At 37.6% G+C, this 23,392-nt stretch overlaps 1 protein-coding gene across 2 annotated transcripts in view; it reads left to right on the forward strand.

Annotated features, from left to right (window-relative positions):
• The window catches only part of MALRD1 (MAM and LDL receptor class A domain containing 1), a 406,987-nt gene that overhangs the window by 84,647 nt on the left and 298,948 nt on the right, over positions 1–23,392 (forward strand). For both annotated transcript variants that reach the window (XM_031444727.2, XM_064479367.1), the window contains exons 16-17: positions 9,793–9,880; positions 20,341–20,517. In XM_031444727.2, coding sequence (XP_031300587.2) covers positions 9,793–9,880; positions 20,341–20,517 — 265 coding nt within the window. The remainder of the gene's footprint in view (positions 1–9,792; positions 9,881–20,340; positions 20,518–23,392) is intronic.

A 23,392-nucleotide genomic window follows, 5' to 3' on the forward strand; every position in this document is an offset into this window, starting at 1 on the left:
TTTGGATTAAAATGAATTAGCTTATATTTCATCATGTTTACCAATAATTTATTTTTTTCAATTTGTTCTCTTTTTGGGGGGCAAAATACCTTTGTCAGAGATTTTCCTGTTTAGTCATAGTCTGATTGCCTGATTAGTCATAGTCTATTATTTTGAGGCGCTTTTTATATGGAATTTCCTTGTTCTGTTTTTAATAGATACACATGTTAGTTATGCTGCTATGCTGAGTTTATTTTTTGCTGTACGTGTAAAGCAAATATAATTTCCCAAATTTATTTTTTTAAACAGTACTTGGGAAGCAATATGATAAAATGAAGTAACATCAAGTCAGGGATTAGAACAACCTGGATTCTAAAGATTAAATTTTTCATTAAGGGATCTAGTGAATTTATAGATGTTACTTAATCTTCTAATGACCTAATTTCACATCAGAATAATGAAATGATCTATAAATTGTTTCTAATTATAAAATTCTATAAATTCCATTTTTAATTCACAATAGACTGCACTCTATAATTCTTTTATGTTGTAAGAGTCATAAAAATGCTTATTAAGAAACTGAAATTTAGTTTTTATCGTATCTTAAAAAAGCTTGTCTTAACTTTTACAATAAGCTACCATGAATTCCAGTTATTTTTGAGCCCCTGAGGTGCATTTAACATCGTAGTTTATGTTTTTAGTTTCCATTGAGATAATTCATATTTTACTGATAGGTAACAACAAACTACTATTGTGTATTTTAGAGTTGGCCATTACTTCATCTCTTTTTTTCATATCAGCAAAAAAGTGCTGATATATTGCCAATAAAATGTATTAATTGCCTGAAAGAAATGGATGATAAACAGAAAATTAACTTTTGAGTATAATCTCCCTGTATAAATTTTAACTTAGTTCAAAGGGAACTGTTTTTAAAAAGTGCTAATTCATGTCTGTTGATGTAGTCAGTGAAATCAGGGCCTCCATGGCCCTGGTACTGTGTCACTTGGTGGCGATACAAACATGGACAGTAGATGATCGCTGTCCTGCTGGAGCACACATGCTAAAGGGGACAATGAGACAGAGACACAGAAGCGAATAATTACAATAAGCAAGGAGTGACATCTGACTAGGTGTGGTGGTATCGAGGAATGTGTTGTATGACTTAGGTCTTAAAGTGTCTGGAGGCGAGAAGCTGTATCATGTTGGGGCTGGGGTCAGGATGAAGGGGTCACAGAGACTGGTGCCACGTATACACAGATGAGAAGCCGCATGCTGATGTGCAGAACCTCTAAGCAGTTCTGTAATTCCTGGTGCATAAAATTTGAGGCTGGGAAAGGTAGACAGAAGCCTGATCAGGGAACGACTCATTTGTCATGGTCATGAATGAGCACATTGACCTGTGGCTGATGGGCCCCATCGAAGGTTTTAATCAGTTAAGGGAGCCAATCAGAAGTGACTTTTTGTTTCTGGTTTTTTTTTTGGGTGTGTCTGGCTTCTTTCACTTTGTGTAATATTTCAAGGTTTATGCATATTGTAGCATGTGTTACTACTTTATTACTCTTATGGATGAATAGTATGTATTCTATTGTATGACTATACCACATTTTACTTATTTATTATTGAAGTATAGTCAATGTACAATGTGTTAATTTCTGGTATATAGGTTAGTGATTTTTATATATATATTTATATAAAATACCTTTTCATATTCTTTTTCTTTATAGGTCATTGCAAATTATTGACTATAATTCCATGTGCTATATATATAGTAGGACCTTATTGTTAGAAGTGACTCTTGGATATACCACTTTGTTGGCTGCAAGGAGGACCTATTTGAAGTAGGGCTTACCATTAAAAATGATAATAAAATGTAAAAATATGTTTGAAAAATGGGTGAAGATTGAAGGGAAGGGTCTGGAAATGTAGAAGTAAGTATATTTAGGAACAGAAAAAGAGGAAAGAAGATAGCAAAACCATGTAAATACAAGTAGACATTGAATTGGAATTGTCAAAGAAGAAGGAAGCAGAATTTGTCAGCAGTTTAGGTGTGTCATTTGAAATACTGGGACACATCAGTATATTCTGTGCCTCTGTCTATTTGATAATCATTTTCCAGGTGACACGGGGGCAGTGAGGTGTGACATCGAGTGACGTCTATAGTTTTAGTTGCAATTAGAAGTTTCGTTTTTCCCTAAAATAGTCAAGTGCTCACTATGTGCTCATCACTGTGCTGGGTGCTGGGTACACTGTTTTGTGTCCCTTAAGCATCCTCATGTAGCTGGTCCTTAATGTCTCCTAGAAGAGATGAACATTGAAATGTACATATGCAGATATAATTACAAAGTGTGAGAAATTTTTAAAGGAAAATTGTTTCACATGAGTGATCAAGGAAGGCATCTCTGAGGAAGTAACATCTGCAGTGAGGCTTGAAATGGGATTTTTAACTCACAATAATCACTGGGTGGATATTATGAGATACTGAACTAGAACAAAGGACAAATGTAGGTTATCGTTTGGGTTTAAATGTATGACCTGGTTTTTCTCACTTTCAGTCTAGATCAGTTTTGAGAAGTACCCACATAGAAGTAGGGGTCCATTTGGAACTTCATTTCACAAAGAGAATGAGGGGCATGTGACTATTTTTGTAAAAGACATTAAAATACTTCAGTTCCACTCCTTTTCCTTTAAGTATTATCTTTAATGGTGTGAAGGATAAAAAAAAATTGAGTGTTGATTGAAAAAAGGTAACATTTAAGAGTTTTAGAATTATGCTTGTTAAATGAGAATTTAGTTTTCGCACCTGTGAACCAATTGCTCGAACAGTATTACATTGTATTCCATTAGAATCCAATTATACCTTATTGCATCATTTAAAAATAATAAAAGCACAGTTTTCTGAACTTTTAAATCAATAGTTCTAAACCTGCTTCTCTTTTCTCTCTCTAATATTGACCAGGATTTTTTCAATTAAATGTTTCCTTGTAACCGCCAATCGAATAGGTTCCATATAATTCTTAGGACTGGAGAAATTGAGAACTATTTTTCCTCATTCATGTAATAGATGAGGTGTGAAATGGGTTATGTGGTCTATGAGTCTCTGGAGGATGCTTTAAAAATAGCATGTGAGTTTGTAGAGTTTCAAGTAGCAAATTAGTTTCAAATTGATCTACCTTTATCCCTTTTAAAATCCACTTAGGTAGGTTTCAGAAAGACACTGTTAAGTATTGGAGTGGGGAAAAAAAACAAAAACAAAAACAACTTGCCCAAATTTTGGCCCTTCTTGTTCATCTAAAATGACATAGAAAAGTAGCAGAAATAACCTTTGTGGTTTGCCAGCCTTTAAAAAACGGTAGAAAGCAAATCAATCTATTATGACCTGAATACTTAAGAGAGGTTTTTTTTTAGGTTTCCGTCTCTTTCATTCAAGAATAACAGAAAGAATTCTGTCTAAATAAAGAAACATGAATGAAACCGTGAATGACCTTACTTCTTCAACCACATCCTTCCTGCTTTGATTTTTCTTTCTTTCTTTTTTTAATCTCTACCCTCAGTAAAGCAGAAGCCCTGATGGGAAAAGATTTTGTGGGTGGAAAAGCAACTGGGCTAGCAACAGGGGAGCGGCCATCTCTGAGAGACCCTAGCAAATTACACCCATGAAGTTCAGAACAGGAAAAAATGAGGTGTAGGAGGAAAAGGAGGCGACTTTATATAAACATCTCAGTTTACACATACGTGAAGGGGACGTCATGCTTCCACACATCAAGCATATCAGCCAGGCAGCACTGTCCACCTTCTCTGCTGGGAGACAGTTCTCCGGGCATTTCTTGTGTTCTGCAGAGTTCAGCCTCTGAGCAAAGAGTGCATTACATAGACTTCACCCTGAGACATTTGCTTTCATTCCCGAGTAACTTGTAGCAGTCCTGCTTCTCTGGCTTCTCCTCCTCCGCCACCCCCTCCGCCTGCCCTCCCCCTCTCCCTCCCATGCACCAGCTAGACTCTCCTGCTGTGGGGGTTCCTCTTCTGTGCTGCAGCCCAGAACCCGTGCAGGAACACATCTGCACTCAGCATGGTGCCCTGCAGAAAACTGGGGAACCAGTGGAAGGCCTTTCTCTGGCTGACGCATTTTGCTGTCTCCCTGAATCAGGGATTTTGGGGCTTCTGTCAGCGTATGGATGGGAAACAGTGGGAGGCTGACTTGTTAGCTTGCACATAGGGTGAAGTGTCAGACCCTTCGTGGTTTCTGACCTAACATGCCTGAAGAACTGCAAACTCAAATGCCCACGGGAACCGGGTTGGGGATGTGAATTAGGAGAAGGAGGTCAGGTGTAAAAGAATTAATGGCAGCTGACACTCTGCCTTAGCGTTAGGTGTAAGAGGGAATAGTGGGGACCGTGGCAACTACAGGACAGTATCTTCTTCAGAAACTTCCTACTTCAAAAATATTTGGCAGCCTCTTCTACTTGAAAGCACTGTTTGGATCAAACTAAAACCCTGAGCGCTGGGTCATCACCGTGTAGCCTCTTCTGTCCTAGATGGTGAGAAACTCCAGGCCAGGGAAGACATTTTTCCTTCCTGGTAACCAAGGAGACACTTGGCACAACACCATAGCAGGCCCTCATTGAAGAATCATAAGTTCTTCGCAGTCCATGTATTGTAGAGCCTGGCACTAAGAAGAAATACAGTAGAATGTGGAAAGAGCAAAAAATTTTGCCGTGACTTTTTCACAAATAGGAACGCAGTCAGATGAGGTAGATAGACATCAGACTTTTTTTTCTTTTAAGTGATCCTTTTATAGTACTTGCTGTACTTATCTGTCCCAGCATTCTATTTCACCTCTACTAGTATCACAGTTTTATTTTTATTATCCATTTCTGTGCTCAGTGTATGCACGGTTTAGATATGACCTTTATGGCTCCTGTTTAATGATCAGTGGTTCTCATATGTGTGGTATAATAATGGGGAAACTCTACTCTGCCCTTTTTAGCATGTGAAATGGCCAGAGACAGCGAGCTAGAAATATAAAATTTGGCTGTCAAAAATCTTGAGTTTTATTTCATGGAGATTGGTTTCAGGATTGCCTAAAAGATTCCAGTGATGATTAAAAGCATTTCTATTTTGAAGCTAGCAAATATTTTCCTAAGTATTAACCTAGAAAGTTTGAGATTCTAAGCTGACTTTCTAGGAGCCCCTAAAATTGTAGGTTGTATGGTAAAATATTGGATAGCTATCTGAATATGTTTATATTGAGTTTTGACTATTTCATCTTTTAGTCCATTGTAAAAATAGGCTTAAAGAGAATGTCATTTTCTTTGTTTCTGTATTTTTAATTGCGGGAATACTAAATGAAAATAAGTGGACACCATTAAGAAGTATAAGGGAAAAGATAAATATTTGCTCTCTGGAAGACTATTACTAGAGAGCAAGAGAGAGAAAGTGTTTCACAGCTGAACTGAAAAATGCACTGAGATATTCAAGGTATGCTGATGATGAAATGCCATGCATTATATTAGCCATTTAAAAAACAGTGAAAATAATAGTTGAGATATTGATGATTTATGGCAATAAGTATAGAGTAAGTATGTTTTTTTTTGTTTATTGAGGCATAATTTGTCAGTGAAATGCATCCTGTTTAGGTGAGCGGCTCTGAATTTCAGCAGACTTACACAGTCGTGTGACCATGGCCACAGCCAAGGTTAAAGATATCACCATCATCCCGCCAGACTCCCAGTTCTTCTGGGTCATCTATCCTCTCCCTGTCCCCTCATCCCTGGCAACGCTCATCTGATTTCTTTACCTTTTCTAGAATGTTACAGAAGTGGTTGACAAAGTATGTAACCTTTTGAGTCTGGCTTCTTTCACTTAGTTTCATGCTCTTGAGAGTCACAAATGTTGCTGCATGTATCATTGGTTTGTTCCTTTTTATTGCTCAGTGGTAGTGCATTGTATACGTCTATCACACATTGCTTTTCTATTTACCAGTTGAGGGATATTTGGATTGTTTTTAGCTTCCGGAGATCATAAAGAAAGCTTCTGTAAACTCTGTAAATTGGATTTTGCTTAGACAAGTCTTCATTTCTCTTGGGTAAACAAATCCCTACGTGAGGGATTGCTGTGTCATATGAAAGTACATGTTTAATTTTGTAGGAAATGAACAAATTATTTTCCAAAGTGACTGTACCATGTTGAATTCCCACAAGCAAGGCATTGGAGTTCCAGTTGCTTCACATAAGACACATGCTTTTTATAAATTTTAAACAAGAATTCCTAGGTTTCCTTCTTACAAGTCTTTCTGAAGATTCATTATATTAAAAATTGATGTATTATGCTGGAATTTTGTATTTTTTTCTGAACATAGGGTGGAAAAAGTAGTTGGCAGGCTAGATTAATTCAGTTTTTTCGTATGAGTTAATAGATCCTATTTTATTTATATGTATATATTATATGTTTATATGAGTTAGTGATATATATTTGGAAATTGAAGTTATTTTGGTAAAAATTATACTTATATCATGTCTTACACATACATGATAATAGTTTTCATAACATTTTAAAGTTTGGTGAATAATTCAGTGTTTCCTAAATATAGAAGAAAATCTGTGCAGACATGTCTTCAAAGCCTTATTAATATTTGAGACTTCGGTTATATTAGAAGTAAAATTTCCAACTTAGTTGACAAGGCCATTCCATCTTTATTTGGAGCATGCAGCAGCCTGTGAAAAGAACAGCTTAGAAGACCTGAATTATTTTATAAAATTTCTCATCCGGTAATAGTTCTAATGTAAGTAGGATTGGCCTCTGCAGATAATGCAGGTCATTTAGACCAAACTGGAATTTTCAGGTGTCCTTTAAGTCATTCAGTAAGGTGTTAATGAAACTTAGGAGTAAAATGTGGCTTCCCTGACCTCCAGAATGGCAATATTGCCTGGCATACTGTAACATTAGTGTTTTAATATCTTTCCATTTATTCTGGGAAAAACACCAAAAGTGAAAGTGAATTTTCCAGAATAGAGACACTTGGGTTTGCTCTTTTTGTGTATGACTGTTTTCTTTGGTCTGATTTCTCAGGATCCTTTGCAAAGCTTTTTGCAACACTAAATTAAATGTAGGGGGAAAATAGAATTATTATTTTTTTTAATGACTGGCTTAATTAAATATTCAAAAGAGACTGGATTGCAATTATATATACATGTTGACATTTTTTAGTATCTCAACTTGAAACTATTGTTCATTATTTCTCAAGAATGCTAACATTTATTTTACTGAGTCCATACTCGTTCTGCTCGCTGCACAACAGGCCAATAAATCAGGAAACGAGGTGTTGGGGCAACGAATAATGATTTTATTTGGAAAGCCAGCAGACTGAGAAGATGGCAGACTAACGTTGTGGAGAACATCTTCCTCAAGTCAGAATTGAGGCTCCTTTTATACTAAAAAGGGGCAGGGGTGTGGTTGTTGCAGACGTCTTGGTGTCTGAATCCTTTGCTCTTGCTGCTGTCCCCCTAGGTCAGGTCATGATGTTCCTGTAAGCCTCCAGCAAGACAAACGCTATTCCTTGTTCTGCAACTTTTAGTCTCTATGTGCATGGGAAAGTGTTAATATCCTTAAAGGGCAGAGTCTTGAGAATGGGCTCTCCTGTGTATTTCAGTCTCTAGGCAACATTCTGTTACAAAATGTGCAGAGCCAGCAAGACTAAGCCCAGGAGGCCGAGCACAGGGTTAGAGCCAAAGGAACAAATCTAATATGGAGTCAGGTTTGTTCTTTTCTATTATATTTGGTGTTAGGAGATCGAAGATACTTTGCTACAAATTATGAATAAATTGTATTGTAGAGCAAGACCTAACTGTCTTCTGCTTTGGGCTATTTCTGTGTCTCCATATTGGCCCTGATAGAAGCAATTTCAGAATGTCTGTCATGTGATATGAAATTCCAATACAGATGCCCCTTGTGTAGACAGCATCCACTCAGAAATGCAACTTACCTGGTATGACCCATAAATGAGAAAATTCGTAACTTCTGCAAATGTCCAGTTCTTTAATTTGTGACTACATAAAGACAATGAAAAGAATACTTTGGAAAAGTGGAGCCCACACACACTTAAATGGAGCTGTGTCTGTGTATCAGTCCCTAAAGTTAGCTTACCGATATTTGTATGTACAACAAGTGAGCTTTTCATAGACTTTGGGATTTGGTTATATCAATTTGCTACCCCTTCTCATTGAATAAACTAAGATAATCTTGATCAGTGTAGCCAAGTCAATAGTTTTTATTGTTATTTACCCTAGTTTTCCTTTTTCTCGCCTCTTCTGAGCCTTTCGTTGTATTGCAATGGGGTAGATAAATACTTAGCCAAGGACTGTATTAGTAATTAATTCATCTGTTAGTAGTTAATTCATTCTTGCTTACACCTTTTTCCTATTGTTCACCCAACTTCAGTCTTCTTTTTTTGTATAGGAACAAAAGATAATTTATTATGTTCTGCCAAATTCTGACTGCTGGCTTTTTGTTTATTAGAATAATGGTATGATTTTTGTACTGAGTATTTTTTCTGCATTTTTGTTTTCTCTGTCTGTAATATTTCTTTTAATCACACTGGTAGGGGAAAGAAGGGTGCCTTTTATATTTGTAGTGAACCATAATAAAACAGCAGGGGACTCCCTATTCCTCAGGCAATATGAGATGCTCTATATTTGCCCATTAGTTAAATGCATGAACCTTTTCCAAATTGATTGATTTTCTTAGTGACAAATCAGGGAGAAAATTCTGGTAGTTCTCAAGAAAAACTAGAAAGTTGGAGGAAGAGTTGAAGAGGCTTAAGGTCAGTAATTTGACCTTTTAATTATCTTATTTAGTGAGGACATTACTAAGTAATGTGGGAAACAGCTTTTAATAGAGGATAGAATTTGAAAAATAAAATAAAGTTTCAGCTCCCACTTAGAGCATTTGGGAGGAGAAATGAAATAGAAACATATATTTGTACAACAGTGGGAAAAGGGAATGTGTGTTTGTTTTTCATTTTAAGCCTGATTTGCCCAGTGTTCTTCATTATTAAATTACAGCTGGATTCCTAGTAAGTATGCAGCATATTTGCATGAGTATTAAAATAATTCATCATGATTAATTCTATTACAGCAAATCTCAGCCCTAATCACAATCTGCCACCTACTATAGTGGCTTGTCAGTATTTCATATTTTACTGGCATTGTGGTGGGATTGTGGCTTCTGTAACAGCTCCAATGTCATCTGAGTTCACCATGATTAATGTGGTTCTGAGGGAGATCTAATAATGATTAGCCAGTTTCATAAAGTGCTACAGAATAAGGCCGGTGTGAGAACAATTTTAAAGCTCTTTAAAATGTGCATTCTAACCAGTACCTCTGGCAACAGACTGGGTTTCTTGAAGGATGGAGAGGTTTTACCTTGGAGACAGGTGAACTCCTGGGGCAAAGGTGGGAAAAGGGGACCATAATTTGCCTTCAGGTACTTAAAGAATCAGAAGAACACAGGGCAAATCTAGAATGAATGGCTGAAAATTATAGGGAAGTGGACATCAATCTGACAGAGTAAAATTTCAAAACACTGAAACTCACCCAAAACAGAATGGACTTCATGGGTTTAATGGGCCAGATAAGATGTGGGGGCTTCCTGTTATTCAGGTAGAGACAAGGTGCCTACTTAAGGAAATCCTTATGAAGGAATTTCTTAACGATTGAGAAGAGAGTTTTCTTCAGGTATGTTATGAATCCCTTTTCATCTGTGAGTTTCCATAAATTAATTTCCTTCACAATATCAACAAATTTCTTGTGTTGTTCTTAGATTTCGGTGGAGGCTTCAGTGGGAGATGGCTTCACTGGAGACATTGCCATTGATGATTTGTCATTTATGGACTGTGCCCTCTACCCTGGTAAGGAAGACTTTCAATATATGAGTTTGTTCAAGCCTGTTTACTTGGGGGAAAACTGCCACAGAAATCATTATTTCATTTCCACAAGTATCCCGAGGAACTCTTTTCTGGTCTGTTCTGTTACTCTGTTAACCCTGGAAAAGATTGTTGTGAATTAGTCTTAAAGTCTTTGCACACATAGTAAAGACGTTTGAGTCAGTTGTCTGTATGTCTCAACACATGCAGAATATTAGGAAACTGTGTCTGAAGTTAAACTGTATAATTCCATCCTTTTGGGGGGTTAGAATAACCAAACTGGTTCCTTTGTCATTACATTGTTTTGGAGAATTTAATAACCTCTCAGTTACCTTCAGTGATGTTTTACTCTCATCTATGCTTTAAATATCTCTGAGGAGTGTGGCCAGCTACTTCTTCTCCATATTAGAGATTTCTTTCCGTTACAAAATGAATGCATATCTCTATCTTTAAACTTTTCCCCCAAAATCCAGACTTACTAGTCACCTACTCAACATCCAACTTGGATGTAATAGGCATCTCAAAAATAACTAGGGGAAATAACCTAAAACAAATGCAGCCCAGGGAGATGTCATTCCAGGCAGTGCCTGGTGATCTGGTAGGAATGAATCTCAAGCCCTTGGGGGGTGATCTTGGGACTGAAGCTGGAGGCTCTTTAATTGCCTGAGAATGATCCTGGAGTGATCAGAAACTGGGTAATTTATAAATCAATTGCAGTAATCCATGTGGAGCACACTTTCATGTGCTGAAAACTTAACCTTCAGCCCTGGTGCATCACCTCAGCGTGACTGGTGAGGAGTACCAGCCTCTCCCCAGACATAACCAGAGGGCTGGGTTCCAGTTCTTTCAGCTGTAGCTACATGACACAGCTCTGACTCTCCGCTCATCATTCTGGCGGGATTAATGACATTAACCACTCTGGGTAGTGTTTCCATGGAACTCTGCAGAAAGTGACACCTCTCTCTCTCTCTCTGGAAACCGAACAAGAAGGAAATCGGAATTCAACAAGTTTACCCTCATCCTTCAGTGTTTAAAAGTAAATTCTTGATGACCCATTGCCCCCTCAATCCTAAGGTTCTTGCCTGCCTCCCTGTCTCAGTAAATGATGGTTTATCTCTAGTTGCTTCTTCTTCACCAACAAATCTGATCAGCCCCTGGCTTCAAGTGTACCCAGAGTCCCCAGTTTCCCCTCACCTGGGCTGCTCTCCCCTTGGTCCAGGGCACCATTGTCGGTACACAGACTATTGTGGTTGCTTCATCGATGCTCTGTTTTCTTCTCCCCTTGAAGCATGCAATCTGTTCTCAAAACAGCAGCCAGAAAAATCCCTTTCAAACTGAGCCAAGCTCATGTCACCCTGTCATCAGAGTCTTCCTATGGTGTCCCATCTCATTCAGAGCAAAAGTCAGACTTTCTCCCAGGAACTTCCAAGGTGTAAGTGACTGGCCCGCTCGTACCTCTCTGACTTCCCTTCCAGCAGCGTGCCTCTCCTCAACGTCTCTCACAACAAGGCCTCTCAGCTGGTCCTTGAGCCCTCCAACCCACTGGCTCGTCGTACCTGTTGTTTTCCCTTCCTGGAGTGGGCTTCCCCCACACAGCCAGTTGACTTCCTTCCTTCCTCCTTTCTGATTTCTGCTCAGAAATTTCTTTTTTAGTGAAACCATCCCTCAACCTGTTTCACACGAGTGCGTGCGCGCGCGCACACACACACACACAGAGTCTCTTCCATACCTCCTTGTCTGACGTTTTCTATCTCATTCACCTACACCTATCACTGTATAATCAAATTTGATTTCCCCCCACAACAACGTTAGCTGCATGAGAACAAGGGTTTTATCTGATCACTGCCACGTCTCCAACAGTATCTGGCACATAATAGTACTCAGCATCTTTTGGATAGATGGAGACAGGTCTGTACCTCTTTAAGTGTTTATATATATTAGTTTATTATTATTATTATTGCTAAAATATTAGTTACTTCTATACAGAAGATACTGTGTTATATGTCAATGTCTGTTGAAAGCCAAATCTCAGTGGCTTACAACCACGTTTATCTCCTACTCTTAAGTGTGTGGGTTGGCATAGAATAATAACAGCAAGCATATGTATTTCTTGTTCATAGCTCTGTATAATTCTGTGTGGCTCCAAACTGTGCATCTCTGTTCTGTGTATCCTGTCTATCTGGGACCCAGACTGATGGACTGAAATTCTGTTGTCTTAACAACACGTTCTGTTGTTAAGTCAGAGGACTGGAAGAAGCAGGCACACTTAGAGCTTCTGTTGGGACATCATGTCTGCTTACATCTATTGGTCAGAGCAAGTCAGGTGGTCAAGCCAAATAACGAAGCAGGGAAGTATCTGCCACAGACAGAGCTTGGCAAAGGTGGGGAGTACAGAATATTTTTACAAGATAAGGAGTTGATAAATGGGCATGATAATATCATTTACCACTTTGTGTACCATCTTATACAATCCTGTAACCTTTTAAGAGTCTAGACTAGTGCCTGGTCCATCACAAGTAAAGAGATCTTGAATGATAAACAAGATAGATGCCTTATCAGCCCAATTCTATGAAGCAAACTAAGAAGGAGATAGCCTGCCCAAGGCTATAAAGTGGCAGAAGACGGTGTCTCAGTGTCTGCTTCTTTGGATCATAGTGTTTACCACCATTATTATATTACTTATTAAATACCTCAACTTCCTAAGGAAGAGAAAACAATTTCCAGTTTACAGATATGAAAAACTAAGCTTCAAGAACATAGGTGATCTGGATGAGGATGCGCAGTTGAGGGCAGGAATGAGATTTTCACCTCAGATGTCTGACATGTGGCCAAACTGCGTGTCACTCTGAGCTTAAGGAGAATCACTATGACCCCAGTGGCGGAGGAGAACAAAAAAGGATGCAGAAAGGGAACACGGGTCACCGTTGATACTGTGGCTACTCAGTTTTCCTGCTCCGTCCAGTCTGTCGCTGGGTTTCCAGGGTGGAGGCAGAAGAGCTGCCAGCAGCAAGGACAGAGACGTGATATATCAGTTACACACCATTAGTCCTGATTTTCTGGTTCAAGTTTTAGAAGAAAAATATGGGATTTAAAAAAATGTCCAAACTGTGTGGTTTTAGTTGTTGGCTTCATAACAAAAGAAACTTGGGGTGGAAACCACAAAGCCTGCTGAAGCCAATGGTTTCATAAAGGAAGTTGATGTAATCTTACCATAAGATGAAAATCAAAATCAAAATTAGGCTCTTAATTAAAATACTGCTCTTGATGATTATCGGTCAGCTTTATTTTTCATGACATGTTAGCCGAGGTGAGATCAGTACATGGAGGTTCACGTACAGACACTGATTTGCTTTCAGTATAAATGTTACCTACAGCGTGTTTCCTGGATTAATAAAAGTACGAATAAACACTAAAAAGCCCACAAATACAAAATGTTGACCTAATGTCCAAAGTGAAGCTTTGTAACCTTTTTTTATACTGAAAGTGACTAAAAAGGAAATTATTTCATTTTACCTATTCCCTCAAAATCCTCTCTTTTCCTCAAGTCTCCCTTGTTCCTTTTAATGATGTAAGTGTTCTCTAGCACCCCAGGGTTGAAAATACCACAGTCATCTTTGGCTTTCCCACTTGCAAATCCCACTGCCTCCAACTCCAAAATGTTTCTCACATCTATTCTATGTTTCCATTACCTCTGCCATGACCCTGGTTCAAAACAGTGTTGACTCGAATGGTTAAGCCTTTTAACTATAAACTTTAATTAATTTTTTACGCCCAGTAGTTTTTAATACCATAAACTTTCTTTTCACTTTGTCATCAACCATAATTACCTGCTCTTCCAGGTCAATTCTTTTTTTTTCCCTCAATGTTTATTTATTACTTTATTTTGGTGGGGGAGGAAATTAGGTTTATTTATTTTTAGAGGAGATACTGGGGATTGAACCCAGGACCTCATGTATGCTAAGCATGCGCTCTACCACTTGAGCTGTAATTTCTAGTTGTTCCTAACAGTTTTCAAAGCCCTCCTTAATTATGGATTTTATCTCCTTTGTTTCAATACTTTGATGATACAAATTCTCATTTCAAATTGAATTCAGGAGAGTACTAGAGAAACAGCTTTTTAGGCAAGATTAATTACATTTCTAGGGAAAGTAGATGAACTTAACCGCGCAATAGAATACTGTGATTCTTTGCATCATGTGTGATGATTTTGTCTATTCCCAGAGTAGATAATGATGAGCGGTGATGGTAAAGTCAAATAGCTTTCCCTTCACCTTGAATTAGACCTTCAGGGTAGATTATTTAGTAAGAATTGTTGCCAGGCATTCAGACTTAAAAATATGATCCGCAAGGAAGTATCTGTTTCACATTATTCTTTCCATCTTCCATCAGAAAATAAGAAGTGTGTTTCTTTTAGCTAAACACATGCCACAGGGGTTTTCCTTTTTGCATCAAAGATTATTGGTGAGATTGCTGGGTTATTTGGAAAAATAAATCTATGACCACATGGCATCATAACCTGCTGATCGCAAACTGAAAGAAAAACTACCTGCGCAGTTTTCATCAAATTTAACATCTCAGAATTCAGCTTGCATATTAGAGTTATTTGTTACTAGAATTACAAATTATTAGCACAATATCACTATCCAAAGTATTAGTTTTTTATTTTTCCCTGGGAAGTTGTGACTAAGTCAGTGGAGCATCTTCCAACTAATGATACCTTAAAATTGAGAAAGCATCGTAACTCTTTAGAGAATGTTTAGCAACAATGTTTTATGATGTCCTTCCCCGCCCACCAAGTGGTTTTTGTTGTTGTTGCTCATCTAAGTTGACTGAATTTTTGACACCCTTCTTTTGCCTGAACATTTCAGCAGCTTTATTGTTGCTTGATCAAGTCTCCCTCCTGCAAAGAGTTGTGTGTGTTTCAGTGTAAATAAAATGGCAAGGGAGCCGGTGTGAATGCTTTTGTCAGCACTTTTAAGATACCACCTGCAGCTTTTCATCTACTAACATTAAGCTATTTGGTGCATCCATTCTTTGTTGTCTCAGGATAATAAATTACATCAAAGCACTTTGTTTTGAGGTTCTCCTTTCTCCTGTATTTTTCTAAAGGAGATATAGACTCAAGAAAATTTTAGGAATGTTGGAAATATTGGGAATATTTGTAGTTTAATGAAAGACTTCAAGGCAAAAATGAAGAAATTTGAGACTCAGTGATTGTAATCTTCAGTATTCTGGTTTTTGTGTCTTTGGTATGTAAACTTACAAAGTGATTTAACACATACCTAGGGAAAATTTTAGCCCAAAGCCTATGGTCCATGCAACTTAGTATTTCTACTGCATTTCTAGACAATAAAATGGAATAACCGACTGAATCTATCTTAAAGTTAAAACTTTAAAATGTTGTTATCTTTTAGTTGAGGAAAATGATAAGTACCAAAAATGGAGAAGACTGTCAAAATACTGAATTAGCAGTGGGAGTTTTCAAGCTAAAATTTAAGTCTGTTTGTAGTTACTTTCAAGTAGAGTAGAATGTCTGTCAAGATGGAAAATATCTTGTGCTACCTGGAAATTTTCATTGAATCCATGTGTGACAGCAAAAACACTTCAGAAAGAGCTGATTTGCTACTGGAGACAGAAAAAAAATGTGCTGCATAATACGTGACCAATACATCACTGTATCACAGTTGTTAGTAAGTCATATCCAAAGAATAGCTATGTTTCAGTAAAACCTACTATCCTAGAAAGTAGACCTAACACAGGTACTTTGGTATGATCATGCTAAACACAGTCATTTCAGCTTGTGGATATAACTCCATATTATTGTATTCAGTGCAACAGGGAAAACTCTGCTTTTCCCCTGGAGCTATAGAGACTTCAAATTTTTCATTTTTCTGAAGATTGATTAGGTTTAAACCTCAAGTAGACTTTTAGATTTTTAAATTAAATGTATTTCTTAACATCAGAAGTGACAAAAAAAAAACATGCATGGTTATCAGGAGATAAAGAACCACTAAGGATATTAATCAAGTAATTGACACAGTGGTGGCATGTCTAAAGCTGGAAATACCTTATCAAGGACTAAGTATGTTAAAATAATCAGTTTTAGTTGCTTAACTACCAGTGTGGGAATACCTGTAGGGAGGGAAATCTTGTATAAAACAAGTTGGAAAATCTGTTTTTATCAGAAAGACTGTATTAGGCTAGCATGAAGTGTGTCATGTTTGTTGCGTGGAATTCACAGAGCAAGGAATTAGCACGTAGAGTCCATCTGGAGCCTGAGTCATCTGCTTAGGGTGACAGCTCTGCAGGTGAGCTGGTTTCCCTTTCACTTAGAGATGGAGAAGAAAATCAGGCCCAGCTAGACTAGCCTCTGCTTCTTAGTGAGTGCAAACCAGTTACTTGCACGTCGCCCTTGCAGTTTTGTCTCATCTGCAAAGCTTTGAGTGTTTTTTGCTTTAATGACTTAACTCTGTCATTGCTACCAGCATGAGCATTTCTAAGCAATTACAGGTTTAAAAAATTGTAAGTTTTGCTATACACTGAATGTTTGTGTCCCCCCCATATTCCTGTATTGAAGCCCTAACACCCAGTGTGATCGTATGTGGAGGTGGGGGCCTTTGGAAGGTAATTAGGGTTACACATCATGAAGGTGATGTCCTCATGATGGGACTAGTGCTGTGTAAGAAGAGGAAGAAAGCTGAGGTCTCTTTCTCTGCCTGCTGCACTGAGGAAGGCTATGTAGGGGTATAAGCAGAAAGAGAGCCCTCACCAAGAGCTTGGCCATGTTGGCCTCCCAGTGTTGGACTTTGAGCCTCTAGAACTGTGAGAATTAAGTTGTTGAAGCCTCGCACTCTGTGGGGTTCTGTTCTAGCAGCCCAAGCTGACGGAGGTGGGCTTACTGCTCTAGGTAGATTTTACCATTACAATTGTTCACCATTTATACGTTAAAAAAAATAAAGGCTTTATTCATATACTATACAGAGTCATTTCTAATATCACCTGTTGTGATTAGTCAACTGGAAAATAGCTGAGGAAACTTCTGGGAGCAGCAGAGAGCTATAGAGAAGGAAAGTGGGAGAGGTGGATTTACTTGAAGGATAGTTCGTAAAAGCTAATGGAATTCCAGACAGAAAATAAAGAAAATGGAGGAGAAGCAATTTTCAAAGATGTAATGGCTAAGAATGAACAGAAGACATGATTTTAAGAAGACTACTGAACCTCATGCAAAATATTATAAGAATAAATCCAGGTCTAGGCTTACGGAGATGAATCAGAAAAACAATAAAGAAAAGGGAAGATTATGTTAAAAATAGCTGGAGATTAAAATACAATTACAAAAGAACCACAGTGAGGTTGATCGCTGACTTAGAAATAGCCATGACGGAAATTGGAAGACAGTTGAATATTATTCTCAAAGTTCTGAGAAATAATAACTGTTAGTCCAGATCAAAGCAAAACTCTTTCAGGAATGAGGGTAGAAAAAAGAGCATTCAGAGGATAATATCCACAAACAAAGAGAAAATGATTTTTATTGCACCAGACTCTTACCAAATGAACTATGCTAATATGAACATTAGAGAAAGACAGAATGATCCCAATAAGGGCTGCAATGCAAAGGGGAATGGACAGCAAAGAAAATGGCAAACCCATGGGTGGTTCTGGATATACCAGTGGATACTGAATATGTGATGTGACCAGTGTATTTACACACTGCTCGGAGGTAAAGAAATTGATGCAAATTAGTTTGGAAAATTAGTTTGGCATTATCTAGTAAAGTTAAAGTTGAGCATGCTCTGTGACTAGGCAGTTCCACACATCAGGAGAAATGTACAAAATAAAACCTCAAACAGAATAAACTCAAAAACCATCGATGGTAGAATCACTATGTGAATATATGTTATATGTTCATATAGTGAAATTTATACGGCAGTCAGCCTAACTGAACTTGACAAACATACATTCACATGGATGGATGAATGAACAGTGTTGAAAAAAATATCAAGTTGCTGGGAAACATTCGAGGATTCAAAACTCTTGGGCCAGTAAAAGGGTTAACATTTGCCAGGGATTAGAAGGGAAGGATGGATAAGCAGAGCACAGGGGTTTTTACTGCACTGCAACTATTCTGTGTGATGCTCTAGTGGTGGAAGCATGTTGTTATGTGTTTGTTAAAACTCAATAGAATATGAAACCCCAACAGTGAACCCTAATATAAACTATGGAAAAGCAACAATGGATGGCTGAGTTTGCAAGGAGAGCCTGAGCATGCATACCTTGTCTCTTAGTTTCCTTTTTTAAAAAATTACTTTCCACTTACAGTTATTGGAAGATATTGGCTATATCTGCCTTGTTGTACCATTTGCAGCAACGTGGATGAACTTGGAGAGTATTATGCTAGGTGAAATAAGTCAGAAAGACAAATACAGTATGATATCACTTATATGTGGAATCTGAAAAATACAACTAACTAGTGAATAAATCATAAAAGAAGTAGACTCACAGATACAGAGAACAAAGTAGTGGTTACCAGTGTGTGTGTGGCAGGGAGGGGCAATGCAGGGTGGAGGAGTGGGGGGTACAGACATTTGGGGAGTTTCCTCATTTTTTTTTGGAGCCAGTTAGCCGAGGGAAGCCTGAGATGTGCTCAGCTCCTCCTGGCTGTAGTTCACGGTGGTAACCTTCTGTATGGAAGTTTCCGGCACAGGGTATGACTTAAGAGAGTCTGTTTATATCTGAGTTTCACACTTGCAAAGATTACCTAGCTACAGATACAGCCCATTTTCTCCAGTATCAACTTCATCCATAAAAGGCTGAGACTTGGATCTACTACCTGCCATCCACTTCAGTCTTAGTTCTTTATCATTTCAAAACTGGAGCTAAGAAATACAGTGCTATTTACTGGACTTTCCTCGAATTTCCAGCAGCACCCAAATTCCCAGTCCTCCAGACACTGGGTGTGCGATCTTGCTCTGGTCTTTGCTGTCCCCTCCAAGCCATCTCTGCTCTGGTTCATTAGTTGCCTGGAATTGAAGTTAAGAGCTCAGCTGTTCCCTCTTCCCCATTTCGGAGCCACCTGCATTCATTTTCCACACTTACGCCTGATAAGCATTTCTCGAAGTAGAAATTTTATATCTTGGCGTTTCTCCACAACTTTTTGTATTTATTTCAGACTCCTAGTTGGTCCCACGTAGCTCTTTGTGTAACTGTCTCCTCTCTAGCCCTGAATCTAAAGACTCCATCCTGTGCATTCTTACTACACCCCAAGATACTCTTCTTGCCAAACTCTCACAGGTTTCCAAAGACCAACAGGAAAATAGATTTCTCTGCTTTCATGTTAGACTGTTCTCATTGCCCCCAAAGAGTTTGTACCCTTCTTCATCTAGCCAGCAGCACATCATTTTTTAACACTGGAAAATTAAACATTGCCATACCAGGATGTCTTCTGTCTCCCATCTGATACAGGCTTTTCCTGTGTTCTCTTACTCTGTTGTAAAATCTTGCATTTTTGTACATCTGTTCATTCATTTAGTCTGTCATCCGTCCATCCATCCATTATCCTTCCATCCACCTGTGCATCTGTTTACTCACTTTGCAGTGTTAGTGTATCCACAATGTATCATGGTCTGTGAATTGTGTTGTGAATACAGGGATAAAAGGATAGGTGTCATTCTTGCTTCCATGGTGTTATAATCTCTATCATAAACTTACCCCATGAAACTGTAATGAAAGAATTTTCTGACTGCCTTATTCACTCATCTTTAAACTATTTTCTGGAAGTCTTTGGCTTGAAATCCACTGCACCTACCATGTACTTGACACAAGGATGTTAAAAATAAATGTTTATTGAATAGCTTACTATATATAAATAAATCAAATTCTGTACATTTCTTCTAAATTCTAATATCAGGAATTATTTTTTTCAGAAATTATTATCTTAATTAAATACTTCTGGGTGGATACTTTTGGTTTGGGTCTATCATGTGACTTTGGATCTTGACTACGTGAGGATATGTGGACAAAGATGAGATGTTAGAGTCATGGTGGCAGTGGTGGAACAAACCTTATTTACCTGGTGGCCTAGAAAGTTTAACGTGACCTAGACTTTGGGTCCTAGTGCCAGCACCTGGAAGTCCCTTAGTTCCCGCTGATCTTCCAAGCCCTGTCCCTGAGCCTCCCATTTATTCAGTGAGCTCTGAATAGTTTTTCAGTAATTTCCATCTGCACTTTCACCTATTTTTATAATCAAAGAGATCCAGAGCCATTTGCCATCACCGAGACCATGAACCCCAACTTACATACTGACATAAAGAAGTTCAGCAGATTAGTTAATACTATCAAATATTCTTTACAAAGTTGAATGTGAAGCATACTTCGTAAAGCTTATTGTGTGAAATCTTTAAAGAAATGGAAAAATCTATAAAATGATGCTTGTCTCTTACTTCAAGGTAATTTGCCAGTGGACCTGCCAACTCCACCAGAAACTTCAGTTCCAGTAACATTACCTCCACACAACTGTACAGACAATGAATTTGTCTGCAGGTCTGACGGCCAGTGTGTTGGAAACATCCAGAAATGCGATTTTAGATATGACTGCCCTGACAAATCGGATGAATCATCCTGCGGTAAGTGACTTCCTAAATTTTTCATTAAATATAAATCAGATAAGAAAATTCCAGTGTCATATCAAGTAGCATGGCCTACTGTCCTAGTTAGAAATTTTCAACCTGGCTTAGAGCAGTTTATTTCTTTCTTTCTTTATCTTTTTATTTTTAAATGGAGGTCCTGGGGATTGAACCCAGGACCTGAAGCATGATAAGCCTATGTTCTACCATGGAGCTATACCCTCCCCCTGCAATTTCTTAACATAAAAACTTTATATAGAGAATTATAGGAGAAGAAGCAGCAATCATTCTTGTATCATGTCCAATAAGAGGTGGCTTTAAATTAATATTTTAGATTCAAAACACTAATTTTCATAGACTTGATTCCAGGGCTATTATTTTCCAGCCCGCCCGCCTGCCCACCCTTTCTTTCTTTCTTTCTTTCTTTCTTTCTTTCTTTCTTTCTTTCTTTCTTTCTTTCTTTCTTTCTTTCTTTCTTTCTTTCTTTCTTTCTTTCTTTCTTTCTTTCTTTCTCTCTCTCCCTTTCTTTCTTTCTTTCTCTCTTTCTCTCTCTCTTTCTTTCTTATTGATGTATAGTTAGTTTACAATGTATCATTTTCTGGACTACTACTCAGCCATAAGAAAGAATAAAATAATGCCATTTGCAGCAACATGGATGGACCTGGAAATCATCATTCTAAGTGAAGTAAGCCAGAAAGAGAAAGAAAAAGCACTCATATGTGCTAAAAAAAGAAAAAAGACTAATGAACTTATCTATAGAACCAGTCTTTTCTATTAATCCCCTTGTTTGTCTCCTTAGGGAGGAAGCATAATAGCCTCAAATTAGATGAATTTGTGCAAATGTTGCCACTGTCAAGATGCACGTATAAAATAAATGCTATGTCAAATGTGCAGAGTTCATAAGAAACCAGTCCTAACACTCATGGCCCCTTCTGCAGCTGGGTACGATTGAAAGATGGTTTTCATTTATTGGCACTTGCCAATCTACAGTTTTCCTAAATGGATTAAGGCAGATTATTTAATTTAAAAATGAACTTCTCGGTCAAAGATACAAACTGAGGAGGAAAATGAATTTGTCTGAATGGGCAAAGATAAATGCTTGCAATGTTTTTCCCTTCTTTGCTCTATATTAAGTAGTATATGAATTTACTGTAATATTTCCCGAGTGCCTTGATAATATTAAAGGTTTTGGAACATTCAGGTAACACGGTGTATAATGAAAGTCTTAATTTGTCTTATGTCAGCCTCTTCAAGGGGTTCTAAAACTTAAAAAAATCAAATAGAGTTTGTATTTATTCTTTTAACTCAGAAAAAATGTTCATGAATATACAAATATGCAATAAATTAATCTAGACCAAAAAACTTATAAAATGAAAGCTGACTCACTCTGTGAGTGAGATGGGACAGCAATGAGCTCATGCTGGTCAGTAGCATATGCTGTGCATCACAGATGCAAGATAATATAATGGAAGATGTTGTGGTGTCCAGACTTCCTCGTGGGAAGACACTGCAATCCTCTTGTGATCCCACGTAAGTCATGTTTGTAACAGCTCACACAAAATCTCGTTAATTATGCCTAATGAGTATCTTTAGTGAATAATGACTTCTTAGTTCAACTTTGCGATTTTAGTAATGTCATTTATGATTGGGTAGGAGGTTTTGGTAAGTCCTTTACATGTTTTGAATAAATGTCTACTATTAAATTATGTTAATATCATAGGGATATTTACTTATTTTGAATAAACATGGTTGAATTATTACTTTATATTTTATATATACATATATACATATTCATATATACTTTATAATTATAAAAAATTGTTTAATTTCTAAACAAATTATGTGATCATGCCTCCTCCATCTCTGTCATCTCTTTGTAAGATGAACTTTTGTGATAAATCTGCCTGTCATCTACAGTCTTACATTTTCTAATTTTTTTTATTGTGGTAAGAACACAAGATAAGATCTATGCTATTCGTAAGTTTTTAAGTGTGCAGTACATTATTGTTGACTGTAGGTACAGTGTTCCACAGCAGACCTTAGTGCTTGACTGAAACTCTGTGTTCTCTAATTTTTAAAAAATCTGTAATTTTTATCTTTGTCAATGATACAAAGAACAGGAATCTAGTGAATCCTAAATCTCTTCACAAAATAAGTATAATTATATGATCAATAGTAATATCAGAGATGAAATAAGACACTGGAATTTCATGATTAAAAATCACTTTTATTGGGATGAGTGTTTCTTTCTCAAATTCTACTTTAAATCATGAACCCAAGTTTCTAAATGGTGGCAGTGGTTTGCCTGCGCCATCACGGCTTATGCCATTTAAAAGCTGGAGTGCACACCAGGCAGGCGTTCCATGGTATACACAAAAACTAATTGAACTGAATCTTTTATTCAGGTAGTAGGGAATTTAAGACAGACAGACAGACACATGAACACATTCAGAGGGAGAGGGAGTGAGGGAGGAAGGAAAAAAGAGAGTGTTTGTTTTCACACATAATCTACGTGTTTAAAAAAATCACTGGACTTTTAATTTTGTTTGATATTAGAATGCAGTCATTACAAACATTTAGAAAACTTTTAAGGAAAGAGGTCCAATGTAAAAGTTGTACATCTTATAGCTTTGAACTTAAGTAGTTTAGAATTTGCAATAGCCCTCTCAGAGGCTGAGCTAAAGTTTAGCATGGTAGTGATACTATGAAAAAAGAATGGACTTATCAGAGCTTGGAGGTCGTATAAGGGATGCAAATGTTGTATCAGGAGAGACTGGCAAGGTTTAAATGGCTGCTTGAGGAGCTAATTGAAGTATCTCCTCCTTATGAAAGCAGATTCTTTAGTATGTGCACTTACTTCCACATTTTGGTTACT

The sequence above is a fragment of the Camelus dromedarius genome, chromosome 26 (assembly GCF_036321535.1).
Source record: "Camelus dromedarius isolate mCamDro1 chromosome 26, mCamDro1.pat, whole genome shotgun sequence".
NCBI classification, from domain to species: domain Eukaryota; kingdom Metazoa; phylum Chordata; class Mammalia; order Artiodactyla; family Camelidae; genus Camelus; species Camelus dromedarius.